The 16608-nt window shown below is 33.7% G+C and overlaps 1 protein-coding gene across 1 annotated transcript; it reads right to left on the bottom strand.

Annotated features, from left to right (window-relative positions):
• Positions 1 to 14870: 14870 nt before the first annotated feature.
• LOC101402407 (olfactory receptor 12D3-like) lies at positions 14871 to 15827 on the bottom strand. The gene is given in 1 exon segment (XM_014796260.1): positions 14871 to 15827. A coding segment is annotated over 1 exon segment (957 nt).
• Between the last annotated feature and the right edge of the window lie 781 nt (positions 15828 to 16608).

Raw genomic sequence — 16608 nt, forward strand, 5'->3', positions numbered from 1 at the left:
ATTGTCTTTTTCCCATTCTTCCTTAATAATATTTCTGATTTCAGTCCATAGTTCTTCTGGTTATCAGTAATTAAGTTGAACAATGCAAATCTGTCTTTTATGTGGACTTTAAACTCATCGGGAATGTTGTTTATGTTATATTTTGGCACTATGACTTTTTAGTGCTCTTCTTCAGCTTTGCTCTGATATTTGATATTAACAGTTTGTGGTCAGTTCCACAATCCACTCCTGGTCTTGTTTTAGCAGAGAGAATAGAGCTCCTACTTCTCCTGATTCCAATTACATAGTCTATTTGATGTCTATAATGGCCAACTGGTGATCTCCATGTATGCAGTCATCTGTTTGGTTGCTTGAAGCATGTATTTATAAGGATAGACTGTTGGCCTTTCAGAAATCCACAAACAAGTCTCCTGAGTCATTTGTGATCCATATTCGAAATTTTTTATTGATGTTTGATTCTACTTTATTTTCTTCTTTTTTGTTCTAGTCACTTATAATTGTCAGCATGTCTTGTTTTAGTGTATGATCAATTTCTTCTCGGATACTTGTGTAAAAACTTTCAATTTCATCTTTGTCAGCATCTGAAGTTGGAGCATATACTTGGCTGATGATTTATATTAGTAAACTTTTTCATAAGTCTTATATTATTTGGTCAGATCTTATATTACAGCCCCTAACTGCCTGTGCTACATCTTGCCTCAGTATTACAGCCACTTCGTTTCTTTTGAGTTTGTCATTCCCACAGTAGAACAGTGTAGTTATGTGACTGAAGGTGTCCCATTCCAGTCCATTTTAGTTCACTAACACCAAGCACTGCAATATTTAAACATCCCAATTTTTGCTTTAAAATTTCCAGTTTACCTTGGTTCACGCTTCTAACATTCCATGGTCCAATCGTGTGTGTTGTACAGCATCAGACTTTCCTTCGATATTTGTGTACTTCAGCTGCTAGACATCCTTCTGGCTTTAGTCTATTTACATCAGGAGCAACAATAGTATTTGTACTTGTTCTTTTCTCTTCCCCAGTAACTGTTTGAATCGCTTCCATTCTGGGGAGTGTCATCTGGTGTTCAATTCACCAAGAGGATATATCAGTCACAGATTTTTATTTACCCAACATTGGAGTATCTAAATATATAAAGCAAAAATTAATAAATCTAAATGGAGAAATAAAAAAAATAGAATAATATTAACGAAATTTAATACCCCACTTTCATCCATGGATAGATCATTCAGACAGAAAATCAATAAGAAAACATCAGCCTTAAATGGCACGTTAGACCAGATAGACTTAACAGACTTGCACAGAACATTCCATCCAAAAGCAACAGAATATACGTTCTTCTCAGGTGCATATGGAACATTCTACAGGATAAATCATATGTTTGACTACAAAATAAGTTTTAATATCTTTAGAAGATTAATATCATATCAAGCATCTTTTCCAACCACAGTGGTATGAAACTAGAAATCAATTACAAGAAAAAAGATGGAAAATTTCACAAACATGTGGGGATTAAACAATATGCTACTGAAAAACCAATGGGTCATGGAAAAAATAAAATAGAAATAAAAAAAATCAATATTCACTATATCTTGAGACAAATGAAAATGGAAATCCCACATACCAAAATTTATGAGATTAAGCAAAAGCACTTTTAAGAGGGACGTTAATAGCAATAAACACCTACATTAAGAAACAAGAAATATCTCAAATAAACAACCTAACTTTACACCTCAAGAAACAGGAAAATAAGAACAAACCAAGCCCAAGGTTAGTAGATAGAAGGAAATAACAAAGAGCAGAGCTGAAACAAAAAAAATTGAAACTAAAAAAAAAAAAAAAAAAAAACAGAAAAGATTTATAAAAATAAGAGCTAGTTTTTATGAAAAAGTAATAAAATAGACAAAACTTTAGCTAGACTCACCAAGAAAAACAGAGTGAAGACTCAAATAAATAAAATAAGAAATGAAAGAGGAGATACTACAAGTAATACCACAGTAATACAAAAGATCATAAGAGAATACTCTGAACAATTATATGCCAACAAATTGGACAACTTAGACAAAATGGATACATTCCTGGAAACATACAACCTACCAAGACTGAATCATGAAGGAAAAGAAAATGTGAATAGACAGATTAGTGGTAAGGAGATTGAATCCATAATTAAACAGCTCCCAACAAACAAAAGTCCAGGACCAGAGGGCTTTACTTGTGCCAGACTTACCCCGATATCAAAGCCAAAAAAGGATACCACAAAAATAGACAAAATACAGGCCAATATCCCTGATGAACATAGATGCAAATATCCTGAACAAAATATTAGCAAACCAAAGTCAACAATATCTTAAAAGGACCATACATCATGATCAAGTGGGATTTAGTCCAGTGATGAAAAGATGGTTCATCTTCAAATAAATCAATGTGATCCTCCACAGTATCAAAATTAAGAATAAAAATCATATGATCTATTTATTTATTTATTATTGTTTTGGAAATTTTGTTTATTGTGGTAACATTGGTTTATAACATTGTATAAATTTCAGGTGTACATCATTATACTTCTATTTCTGCATGGATTACATCATGTTCTCATGTTCACCACCCAAATACTAATTACAATCCATCACCACACACACGTGCCTAATTATTCCTTTCGCCCTCCTCCCTCCCCCCATCCCCTCTGGTAACCACCAATCCAATCTCTGTCTCTATGTGTTTGTTTGTTGTTATTACATACTACTTAATGAGTGAGATCATACGGTATTTGACCTTTTCCCTCTGATATATTTCACTTTGCGTAATACTCTCAATGTCCATTCATGTTGTCACAAATGGCTGGAAAATTAAATAAATAAAAAAATAAATACCTAGCATGTAAAACAAAACAAAAGAATACAATACAATTAATTTAATCCAACCCTTAAGATTATATTAATAAAGACTGTAAGAAAAAAATCATATGATCATCTCAATTGATGCAAAAAAATTGAATTTCCAAATTCAACATCCATTTATGATTAAAGCTTTCAACAAAGTAGGTATAGCGAGAACGTACTTTAACATAATAAAGGCCATATATGACACACCCACAGCTAATATCATACTCAATGGTGAACAACTGGAAGCTTCTCCGCTAAGATCAGGAGCAAGTCAAGAATGCCCATCCCTATCAAATTTATTCAACATACTACTGGAATTCCTAGACAGGGTAATTCGGCAAAGAAAAAAATATCTAAGCCATCCAAATCAGAAAGGAAGAAGTAAAATCGTCTCTATTTGGAGAAGACAAGATCATATATAGAATACCTTAAAATCTCCACCAAAAGTCTGTTGGAACTAATAAACAAATTCAGTTAAGTTGCAGGATACAAAATCAACATACAAAAATCAGTTGCATTTCTGTAGCTAATAATGAACTACCAGAAAGACAAACAAGAAAACAATCCCATTTACACTATCATCAAAACAAATAAAATACCTAGGAATAAATTTAACCAATGAGGTGAAAGACCTATACACTGAAAACCATAAGATAGTAATGAAAGAAATTGAGAAATACACAAATAAATGGAAAGATCTTCTGTGCTCATAGATAGGAAGATTTAATATTGTTAAAATGTCCATACTACCCAAAGTAATCTACAGATTCAATGCAATCCCCATCAAAATTCCAATTTCATTTTTCACAGAAATAAAACAAAGAGTTCTAAAATTTGTATGGAACCACAAATGACCCCAAATAGAAAAAGCAATCATGACAAAGAAGAACAAAGCTGCAAGAATTACACTTCTTGATTTAAAACTATATTGCAAAGCTGGAGAAATTGAAACAGTATGGTACTGGCGTAAACACAGACACATAGAGCAACAGAACAGAGTAGAGAGCACAAAGATAAGGGCACACGTCTATGGTCAACCGATTTACAATAAAGGAGATAAGAATATACAATGGGAAAAGCATAGTTTCTTCAAAAAACGGTGTTAGGAAATCTGGATGGCCACATGCAAAAGAATGAAACTGAACCACTTTCTTACACCATACACAAAAATAAATTCAAAATGGATTAAAGACTGAACAGAAAACCTGAAACCATAAAATCCCTAAAAGAAAACATAGATGGTAAGCTTCTTGACATTGGCCTCGGCAATGCTTTTTTGGATTTGACACCAAAAGTAAAGGCAACAAAAGCAGAAAATAAACAAGTGGGACTACATCCAACTAAAAAACTTCTATACAGCAAAGGAAACCGTCAACAAAATGAAAAGGCACCCTATGGAATGGGAGAAAATATTTACAAATTGTATATCTGATAGGAAGTATCCAAAATATACAAAGAATTCATAGAACTCAATAAAAAAATCTGCTTTAAAAATGGACAGAGGATCTGAATAGACAGTTTTCCAAAGAAGGCATAAAAATGGCCAACAGGCACATGAAAAGGTGTTCAGTATCACTAATTATCAAGGAAATGCAAATCAAAACCACAATGAAATATCACCTTACACTGTGAGAATGGCTTTCCTCAAAAAGACAAAAAATAACCAGTGTTGGTGAGGATGTGGAGCAAAGGAAACCCTTGTGCACTGCTGGTGGGAATAAGAATCATTTCAGCCACTATCAAAAACAACATGGAGGTTCCTGAAAAAATTAAATATAGAACTACTATATGTCCTATCAGTTCCACTTCTGAATATTTATCTGAAGAATACAAAAACACCAATTTGAAAAGATATATGCACCCCTATGTTCATCACAGCATTATTTACTATAGCCAAGATGTGGAAACAATCAAAGTTTCCATCCACAGATGAGTAGTTAAAGAAAATGTGGTAGCTACCTACAGTGGAATATTATTCATCCATAAAAAGAAGGAAATCCTGCATTTGTGGCAACATAGATGGACTTTGAAGGGCATTATACTAAATGAAATATCAGACAGAGAAAGATAAATACTGTATGATCCCACTTATATGTGAAATCTGAAAAAAAAATCTTATAAGAAGAACAAATTGGTGGTTCTCAGAGGTGGTGGGGGTGGGGGAAGAAATGAGTAAATGTGGTCAAAAGTACAAACTTCCAGTGACAAATAAGTCCTGGGGTGTAATGTCAAGTGTGATGACTATAGTTAGCAATATGGTATTGTATTTTTGAATGTTGATAAGAGAATAAATCTTAAAAGTTCTTATTACAAGAAAAAAATTGTAACTATGCATGGTGATGATAGTTAGCTAAAGTTATTGTGGTGACCATTTCACAATAAATACATGTATTAAATCATTATGTTTTACACGTAAAGGCAATACAATGTTATGTGTCAACTATACCTCAATAAAAAAAAAGAATAGGGATCCATGTAATATCCAAAAAATTTAATAAAAATTAATAATAATTGATGGAAGGGATTTTCCATTTTTGGATCCTGTCAAAGCTATTGTGAGTAAAACCACATGCTACAAACATAAGCATGGGCAATTAAACCAAGAAAGCAGATTAGGTAGCATAGAAACAGAAATATTTATTTTTAAATTTTGGTATTTGAGAGATATCGTATTACATATCAGGGGTGACTCTGTAGGAAAAGCTCGTGCTGGAAAAGTTGACCACTATTTAATTAACAAACAGAAAGAATTATTAAAAAGATTATTCCTTCACCTTCCTGCTTTCCTTCTGATAAAAATGACAGATGTATTAGAGATGTGAATGTAAAAAGTAAAAGTTTTTAAAATTTTGAATGATATATAGGAGAATATCCTCATGGCACAAAAAATCGAAATAATTAAGGGAATAATGACTACATTTGAACTATGTTAAAATTTTTTTTAAAAATTTCATATACAAGAGACATCACTGGCAAAAGGAAAAATAAGACAAAATAAAAAAAGGTATTTGCTGTACATACAGCAAAAACGGAATATTAGCACCCAGAATATACAAAGTATTCTTTCTAATCCAAGGATATTACATATATAAAGGGCTACCCTAAATCAATAAATGAGAAACTAACAAATTGAAAAGTTTACAAAGAATAACAAAGAGACAATCAGAGAAAGGAAATCAAATGACTAATAAATATACGAATATAGGCTTAACTCCCTGACAATGGAAATACTCATATTAAAACAGCATTGAAATATGATTTAATGTCCATAAGTTTAGTGAAAATCAAAAGTAATACAAGTGAATGATAAGAATTCATTCACTCTTGACAGGGCCTATGTTGATCTGATCACTTTGGAGAGGAATTTGTTAATACCCAGGATGATGAGAATTGTGCATACCCTAAAATACAGTGATCACATTCAAGAATGCGCTCTAAAGAAACTCCCAGATGTTTACACGAGGGGCACAAAGAGGATCATTGGTGCAATTCTCATAACAGGAAGAAATTGGAAATAACCAACCTCCCATCTTGAAAAGAAATTGTCATACAAAATTCTCATGCGAAAAACAGAATTCTGTGTAACAGTTATAATGAATAAACTACTTTTTTCTCTTTCTAAATATATGTATGTATAAATCTACTTAGATAAATGTAAGAAGTAATGTTTAATTAAAAAAAAAACAAGTAGCGAACATTTGATATAAAGCCTCTTATTTGGAGTTGAAAAGCTTACAAACACTTCCTCTATACTGTAAAAGGATAAATACATTTGTAATACAAGTATTGAAATATGTAGGAATTATATATATATTATATTGTATTATATATAATGTAAGGTATGTGTAATTATATGTAATATATATAATTATATATAACATTATAACGTATTTGTATATAATATTGCCCTGTGAAAATGAAAGAAGGATGAGTACTTTAGTACTACTAATTATTTATAATCCTAAAAGAGTTTATACACTATGACTTTCTTGTCATCTTCCTCCATCAAATTCCTTGGTCTGAAGAAGCTCACATTATTATTAACCTGAGTCCTTAAAAACCTCAAAAATTGAATCTGACTGGGACACATATAATTATGAATGCCTAAATCTATAACATGTATATAGCTTTCTCAGCTAAATAGAAGTAATTGGTGATTATTTGTGGATAAATCAGACCACTCACTAGACATAGACCAGAATATTTGAAGGGAAACTATATAATCATGGTTGAAAATTGTCCTCCACAATTTTAAAACAGCATGATATGATTTATTGAATAAGAGTATGTAACTTTCATATCATAAATATTATAATATAAATATCAAAAGAAAAAAACCCAGAAATGTCTGTCTAGTGTGTTAACTGGATAGACTTCGGTCTTCAATCCAACTAGAGCAGTGCAAATAGGAGGCTGTTTTGTAACAGGACACTGTCATCATCACAAAAATGATCTGGCAGGACAGACCAAAATCAAAGTATAAATAAGTCAACATGTATTATAATGATTATCAGCATGTTGTGGAGCTTCTAGGATCTGACTAGAGACATCATATACACCTAGGAGGGTTTCCACAATCCCTCTCCCTTTTCAACAGTGGAACTCTCTTCTTAATTAAAAAAAAGTGTGTACTGTGTACAAGTAATGAGCTTGCTCCCTCTGGGAGGCCTTATTCAGGAAAGTTCTGTCAAAGCTATTTGTTATGTAGCCTTCCCCATAGATGCAGAGTTTGGTTAAATTGTTAGACTTTGGTTGGTACCATCAGGGGAATTTCTCTAACTTCTGGAAAATGTCTTGAGAAGGAGTTTGGTGTGACCTGTGGGCTGATTGATCTCTTTTGAGTAAAAAGTTTCAACACTGCAAACAATTAATATTATGACCTTGTGGAAACCAATTAACTTATAACACACAATTGTAAAATAGTTACATCCTTCCTTGCTAATTAGTCGCTGTGTGACATACAGTAACATTCTGGCTCACAATAGGCAGTTTCCAGTGTAACTTCTTCAGTTCCACAGAAACTACAAGGTGCTGGCTTTCGACACAAAGTACATGCTCATATTCAGGACATCATAGCTTAGTTCATGTCTCAAGAAGCAAAAACCTGCAACACACTGGTCACTGCTATGGTCTGTTGTTGCCGAGAGAATATGCCTTGAAAGGGCCTTGAAAGTTAAACAGATTCCTTTCTCTCCTGTCCCAGAGAGAGCTCTGACTTCACAAACTCAAGATCTTCCTTTTCACTGTTGTTAAATGATCTGGATTAAATTGGTGAAATTTCAAAATTGCCTGATTTCACTCTTTCAACCTTCTGTAGACTCTCCAGACTCTGGACACAACAGATGGTGCTCTCGTAGTATAATGTCACAGAGAAGAGTGCAGCATTTGTAGTCAGATGTGTGGGTTTGAAATCCCAGCTCCACCATTCACTAGTACTGTAACTTTGAGCTAGTTGATTTACATCTCCAATTCCTGGTTTTCACCCCTGCAAAACTGAGATAATGACATCATAATACACTGAAACCAGTAACTACAACATGGTAATAACAAATGTTATCTATTTTATATTATCATATAAATCTTAAGATTTTTAATAAATCTTAATAGGAATAATGCAATATTGCATAACATTTTATATTTTGTAATATATCTTTTCCTTAATATTTCTAGATATCTTGTGAGAAAGATATTCTTTCCAGTTGTACAGTTAAAAAAAAAAAGTTTGAGCCCCCACCAAAATTGAGGAGCTCATCTAAGATCTTACAGACAGTAATCTGCAGTATCTAGCCCAAATCCAATTCCAAGTCTAGCATGCCTTTCACTACACTGTATCTGACTCCACTCCAATCTCCACTCTGTACCAAAGCCAAACACCTTTAAATAAAGTGGAGTTAAAACCCAACAACAAATAGAATCTAAAAGAAATCTTAAGGTTTTTTTTAAAAGCCGTATACAATTTCTCAAGTTTCAAAATTAGGCCCAACCAATTATTCCCTTTTTTGTTCCTTGTTTTATAGCCTAGTGGTGGTAAAAAAGGTACAAAATACCTTAGGGCACAGTCTTTCACTTCCCTATGAGAATGAGTGTTCACTGCATACGGTAGTTACTATATGTGGGATATATAAGTTTACTTAGTAAAATTTCCCCTTACTGTCCCACCAATAACCTGAGAGCCTACTTGACTTTACTTTTCTGAAGTCTCAATAAACATAAATACATAATAATTTCCAAAAAAATAAATAATAGTTTTCAAACATGATGTTTGTGTTCTTGAAAATTCATCAAAAATTTGTTTTAGAAGCCATAGTATTAATATATTTTCTGGTAGATTAAATATTACATTTGAAAATGACTTAAGCAAACTAAAAAGTGTGATTGCTTGATTTGAAATTAATTTGAAACACTATTTAAAACATGGCTTTGTTTATTAAATTTGTTTTGGGATGTAATGATTTGAGAATTGAAGTAGTTAGGGATGCCACTGCCACACGAAAACAGGAACTTCTGAATCTTTTAACCTCTAATCATTACATTACCTGGGCTTTAAAATGAAGAAATTGGAATAAAGAAGAATTATTCATTCTAGATCCATATGGTTCCTAATCATAAACTATGGCATAATATCAACTCTCAATTTTCAACAAATTTATTATCTTTTAGAGCTTGTCTAGTATCATATACTTGCTAGATTCTGACCTGCTAATTTTCAAACTGAATTAAAGCTTTTGGGTGCATATAGAAAGAGAGTTATCTTTTGAAGATGTCTGTGAGTGGCCATTTTACTCCAAAAAGAAAGAGTAATAAGTTTTTGCATTATTCACTGCTTGTGAATATTTATGCCGATATTTTCATCTCATGTTATAGATAATTAAATATTTTCATATTCTATTTTTGTTCACTGGTTGTACTGAACACTTTTTCATACATATATATTTGTTATTTATTACCCCAAAATACTTTTTTAAAATAAATACACTTATTTATTATAAGTCTTGGAGTTTTTAGATGTTTTTGCTCTTCAATGTATACAATGAGGGATTTACCAATAAATTGACTATGTTCACTAGCATTTAGATTAGCTGTTTTTCCAACGGGTAAATTGGTATGAGGTTAACATACATGATTATAGAATGGCCTTAATAGAAAAGAAAAATGAATATGGTAGAGATAAAAAACAAGGATTTTTATTTACTTTTTAAATATAAGATACTCATAATAATGAAAATGAGCTATCAATCAGAAAATATGACTATGAGTAAAAAAAAAAAATAATAGAACCAGCTTTGTTATACAGATGTCCTCACAGGGTAGAGTAAGCACACAGGGACATCACACAATAAAATATTTGCTCTGCTTATTACCACAGAGGAGCAGAAAAATGTGAACAACATGTGAACTCTAAATTTAGGATAAGTACCAGCCCTGGAAGGAATTGTCTGCTGCATATGTTGTACCATAATCATAATGACATAATCACATCAGGGCTCGTGATTTGGATTATATCACAATCATGTCATTGGTACTAGAAAGTGTCTATGTTCATCCACAAAAAAGAGTAAAAAGATCTTCATCCTTCAACACTTTAAAAGTAATGCTTTTTGTGTTTCATTTCTTGCCATAATGAAGTAACAAGGGACAGATTTTCTCTTCCAATCACACATCTAAAAAACTGGAAAAAATATATGAAAGAATGATTTTAAAACACTGCATAAGACCCATGAGAGAAGAGAAACAAGAAGGTGAGCCCAATGATTGCTCTAGCTGCCCAGAGGTAGTGACCAGGTCCTGGTGTATGGAGGAGGAACCAATCAGGGTCCAGATGACTCACTCATTTGAGAAGGAAGAGATAAGAGTTAGAGCGGGGCAAAGCAGCCAAAATTTGAAGAATAGAGTACCAGAGGGGAGGTTGCAGTACAGAAAGAGAACTGTATTTTTGCAGAGAAGTTACTTTGAATCTTTGGCTGAATGTTGATCTCTTTATGTATGACAGGAAACTACCTGAAACCAAGGATAGGAACAATAAAAAACAATAGAGCAAAAAACTCACAGGGCTTAGTTTACCTCATGTTCCACCAGCCTGAGTGGAAATACTTTATAATATACAGGGCTTCAGGTAAAGTCCTTAGAAGAATGTTATCTTAGTAGTGGACTTAACTTAACTCTAGAATAAAAGCTGTTCTGGACCCACCATAACAAATAAAAAAAAAGTGTCTCAAAAACAAGCACAAGAATTTGAGGGAAACATGAACATGGATAGAGATGGAAGTTTAAAAAAAATAAATAAATGGAACATGTAGGAGTGAAAAATACAAAATCTAGAGTGACAAACACATTTCTTGGGCTAAATAATAGATTAATTACTCTGTAAATGGTCAGTGACCTTGAAAACATAAATACAGGAATTATCCAAAATGAAGCATAGAGAAATATAACCTCAGAAAAAATGAACAAAGCATTAGTGACGTGTGTTATAATAAGTGACCTAACATATATGACATTGGAGCCCTGAAGAAGTGGATGAAGAAAAAAAAGTTTGAAAAATAATGGTTGAAATTTTATGAATTTCTCAAAATATATAATCTACAGATCCAAGAAGCTTAATTAAAATAAAACAGAATGAACATTCAAAACCATTCTGATGCACATAATAATCCAATTGCTATAAACAAGTAATAAAGAAAACTCTTAAAATCAGCAAGAGAAAAATCAACACCATAATTACAGAGGAATAAAGATAAGAAGTACATCATACTTCTCATTAGAAACTGTTTAAGACAGAAAATAATGGAGCAATATCTTTAAAGCACTGAAAGAAAACTGTGTTAACTTAGAATTCTATATCCAGAGAAAATATCTTTAAAAAATGAAGGCAAAATGAAGAATTTTTCAAGCCAACAAAGCCTGAGATAAATCATTACCAGCAGAACTGTACTACAAGAAATATTTAAGGAAATTCTTCAGACAAAAGAAAAATGATACCAGATGACAATCAGTACCTCCATGAAGAAATAAAGAGGGCCAGAAATGGTGAATATATATGTAAGTGTAAAAGGACTTTTTTTTGATTTTTAATATCTTTAAAATGTAATTGATTCTTTAAAGAAAAATTATTAAATGTATCATGTACTTAAACACATGACATTAAAAGCACAAAGAATGAGAAGGGAAGTGGAAATACAGGCATACATTGTTTTATTGTGCTTTGCTTTATTGCACCTCACAGATATTGCTTTTTTTTTATTGGGGTACCATTGGTTTATAACATTATATAAATTTCAAGTGTACATCATCATATTTTGACTTCAGTATAGACTACATTGTTTTTACCACCAAAAGTATAATTGCCATCTGTCACGGTACACGTGTCCCTTTACCAATTTTGCCCTCCCCTCACCCCCCTTCCCCTCTGGTAACTACCAATCTGTTCTCTGTATCTATGTTTTTCTTTGTTTGTTTATCTTCCACATATAAGTGAAATCACATAGTATTTGTCTTTCTCCGTCTGACTTATATCGCTTAGCATAATACCCTCAGAGTCTATCCACGTTGTCGCAAATGGCAAGATTTCATCTTTTTATGGCTGAGTAGTATTCCATTGTATATACTATGTCTTCCTTATCCATTCACTCATTGATGGGCACTTAGGTTGTTTCCAAGTTTTGGCTATTGTGAATAATGCTGCAATGAACACAGGGTGCATATATCTTTTTGGATTAGTGTTTTCGTGTTTTTAGGATAAATACCCAGAAGTGGAATAGTGGGATCATATGATAGTTCTATTTTTAATTTTTTGAGGAATTTCCATACTGTTTTCCATAGTGGCTGCACTAATTTACATTCCTACCAGCAGTGTACGGGGTTCCCGTTTCTCCACATCCATCTCTAACAGTTGTAATTTCTTGTCTTTTTAATAATAACCATTCGGACAGATGTGAGGTGATATCTCATTGTGGTTTTGATTTGCCTTTCCCTAATAATTAGTGATGTTGAACATCCTTTCCTGTGCCTGTTGGCCATCTGTATATCTTCTTCGGAAAAATGTCTGTTTGGATTCTCTGCCCATTTTTTGATCAAGTTGTTTTTTGTTGTTGTTGATTTATATGAGTTCTTTAAATATTTTGGATATTAGCCTTTTATGGGATATATGACTTGCAAATATCTTCTCCCAATTGGTAGGCTGTCTTTTCATTTTGTTGATGGTTTCTTTTGCCACACAGAAGCTTTTTCGTTTGATGTAGTCCCATTTGTTTATTTTTCCTTTTGTTTCCCTTGCCTACGGAGATATATTCAAAAAGATAACGATAAGACTGACGTCAACCAGCATGCTGCCTATGTTTTATTCCAGGAGTTTTATGGTTTCAGGTATTACATTCAAGTCTTTAATCCATTCTGAGGTAATTTTCGTGTATAGTATAAGATAATGGTCTACTTTCACTCTTTTGCATGTGGCTATCCAGTTTTCCCAACACCATTTATTGAAGAGATTTTCCTTTCTCTATTGTACGTTCTTGGCTCCTTTGTCAAAAATTAGCTGTCCATAGATGTGTGAGTTTATTTATGGGCTCTCATTTCTCTTCCATTGATCTGTGTGTCTGTTTTTCTGCCAGTACCATGCTGTTTTGATTACTATAGCTTTGTAGTATATTTTGAAATCAAGGAATGTGATACCTTCAGCTTTGTTCTTTTTCTCAGAATTGCTTTGGTTATTTGGTGTGTTTTGTCGTCCCATATAAATTTTAGGATTCTTTGTTCTACTTTCATGAAAAATGTCATTGAGATTCTGATAGAGATTGCATTGAATCTGTAGATTGCTTTAGGCGATACAAACATTTTAACTATGTCAATTCTTTCAATCTGTTAACACAGAATATATTTCCATTTCTTTGTATTTTCTTCAATTTCTTTTAACAAAGTCTTATAGTTTTCAGTGTACAGGTCTTTCACCACATTGGTTAAATTTATTCCTAGGTATTTTAATATTTTTGTGGCAATGGTAAATAGGCCAATCAAGGGTGTGATATAAAGCAAAGTCTTGAGGAATATAACTTTGGCTCAATCCTACAAATGCCCTCTAGAGACAGTGAGGGTCATATCTCAGAGTTGCCCCAAATGGGGCCCAAGGAAGCTGTAGTATTTATACTCCCATACCTGTCAGTTTTTGGTTAATGCTTATCCCCAGTGGAATGTAAATTCATAGGCATTTCTAGCCCTTTAACACACAGGAAATGAAGAAGCTCACTTTATGTCCAGAGTTTTTATTGAGGCTACATTACACAGATAATGCTTGATTGAATCATTGGCCATGTAGCTGAACTCAATCTCCAGCCTCCCTCTTCTCTTAGAAGTCAGACTGATATCACCATAACTCAAAGCCCAAAACCTCTAATCACATGGTGGGTCTTTTTAACATAACCTGCCCCATCCTGAAGCTACGGGGCCTACCATGAGTCACCTTATGAGCATAATCACAGGTGTGATCCAACTGGCTCATGAATAACAAGGACACTTCTGTCACTTGGGAAATTCCAAGAGTTTTAGAAGCTCTATGCCAGAGACCCAGACCAGAGAGTAGATACATTTTTTATTATATAGTAGGTACCTACTCTCATCCCTCCCTATCCTTTCTACCTCCTTTTAGTTCTCCATAGCACTTAATTACCCTTTCATGTGTACTTATGAATTTGTTTATTGTGTGTCCTTTATCATACTAAACTTTAAGTTTCATGAGATTGTGGAATTTGTTTTGCTCACTCCTGTGTTTCCTGCACCTATTAAACTGCCTGACATAATATACGCTTAATGACTATCTCTTAAATAAATGACTGGATGAATAAAAACTGAACAAATAATAATTATGCACAGGTGAGTGCAAAACATAGTTACAGGTGCCACAAGTTCCTGAGAAGAAAATAGAAATCAAGTAGACTATTCATTTATTACAATGAAAGGATGAAAGTCTTAATGGAAATCAGGTATAAGTCTCATTAGTCCCAGTGACGCTGCTGGTAGTCTTTAAACAACTTCCTCCCAAAGATTTTCTTCAGTGCCAACATCATTTCTTTATTCCTAAGAGTGTATATCAGTGGATTTAGCACTGGGGTGACTGCACTGTATATGATGGCCACCATCTGGTCCTGAATCATGGAGGTGGCTGAGGCAGGACGAATGTATGTGAAGCCCACAGGTCCATAGAAAAGACATATCACCATCAAATGGGAGGCACAAGTGGACAGACCCTTGTGGAGTATTCTGCAGGACTGATTCTTGAACAAAAGGAAGCCAATAATATAGATTTAGGAGAGAAGAGTCAGGAAGAAAGCTCCCATAGATGCGCTGCCTGTGACAACAGAAAGAAGCCATTGATTGAGTAGTGTGTTACTACAGGCCAATTCCAAGAGGGACTTGACATCACAGAAGAAGTGATTGAGTTTTTGAAAGTGGCAAAAGTTCAGGCGTGCAGTCATGACAGAATGCATCAGAGCGTAAAAGAAGCTGGTGAGCCAGGCCACAGCTGCCAAGAGAGTACACATCTGGCGGTTCATGGTGAGAGTGTAGTGAAGTGGGTCGCAGACGGCAACAAAACGATCAAAGGCCATGATAGCCAGTAAGATGGACTCTGTGCTTCCCAGAAAGTGGAAGAAGTGCAGCTGAGTGATACAGCCTAGGAAAGATATGGCCTTGTGAGTAGAGAGGAGGTTTATAAGTACCTTGGGCAATGTCACTGAAGAATAGCAAATGTCAAGACAAGAGAGGTTTCCCAGGAAATAATACATAGGGGAGTGCAGTTTGGATTCCAAAATAACAATCACTAAAATAGCTCCATTTCCAACCAAGTTTATCAGGTAAATGATTAAGAAAATCACAAAGAAGAAAGGCTACTGCTGCTGAACACTGGTCAGGCCAAGTAAAAGAAACTCATTCACTGTAGTGACGTTATCCATTGCTTTGGGGAGTAAATGTAACAATAATAATGAGTTAATTGTTCTGAATTTTTAATTTTACACTATGGGAGTTAAGTAAAGCAAGTTTACTATTTGGAGGAACCTAGAGGTAAGCTACAATTTGAAGAATATTTAAGAGTGATAAAGTAGATTTACTTACAACAAAATTAAGGAAGACTGACATACCTGATAAATTCTGAATCGGTAAAATGACATTAGCCTAATAAGAGCAGCATACTATGAACAAATCAGCTACAGATAAAGGGTATTTTTTTAAAGTAGGAAACATAAGACATGACCATAAACTCACATATGACATTAAAATTAGAGGTTAGATAAATTTAAAACATACAAACAAAGGGACTAAGTTCTTCAGCTTACGATTCTAGGTTCTGGCAGCAACACAGATGTAGCCTAGTGAGGATTCCCCCTCTTCTCCTAAGATGCATAAAAGCCAAAGGAGATTAACACATGCCTCCTGAAAACCTAAATCTTCAGTAAAATTAAGAGACATAAAACTCACAAACTTCAAATATTATATAAGTAGAGGGGATAACAAACAACATAATTAGCATCAGTAGTCACAAGATTGCAGCATGGCAGTGGGGCCATGGGTGTACTTGAGAAACACTTGAAATAGTGAGATGTCCTACCAGCAGGAGAACTTCAAAAACACTCCAAAATTTTTAGCCCCAGAAGGAGACTGCCCCTCAGTTAGTGGGAATTTCTACAGGGGGAAAGAAATAGAATAAGGCACAGCATAATCACTGAGGGAGATAGA

The sequence above is a fragment of the Ceratotherium simum genome, chromosome 13 (assembly GCF_057802395.1).
Source record: "Ceratotherium simum simum isolate JZ-2026a chromosome 13, ASM5780239v1, whole genome shotgun sequence".
Classification (NCBI taxonomy): Eukaryota; Metazoa; Chordata; class Mammalia; order Perissodactyla; family Rhinocerotidae; genus Ceratotherium; species Ceratotherium simum.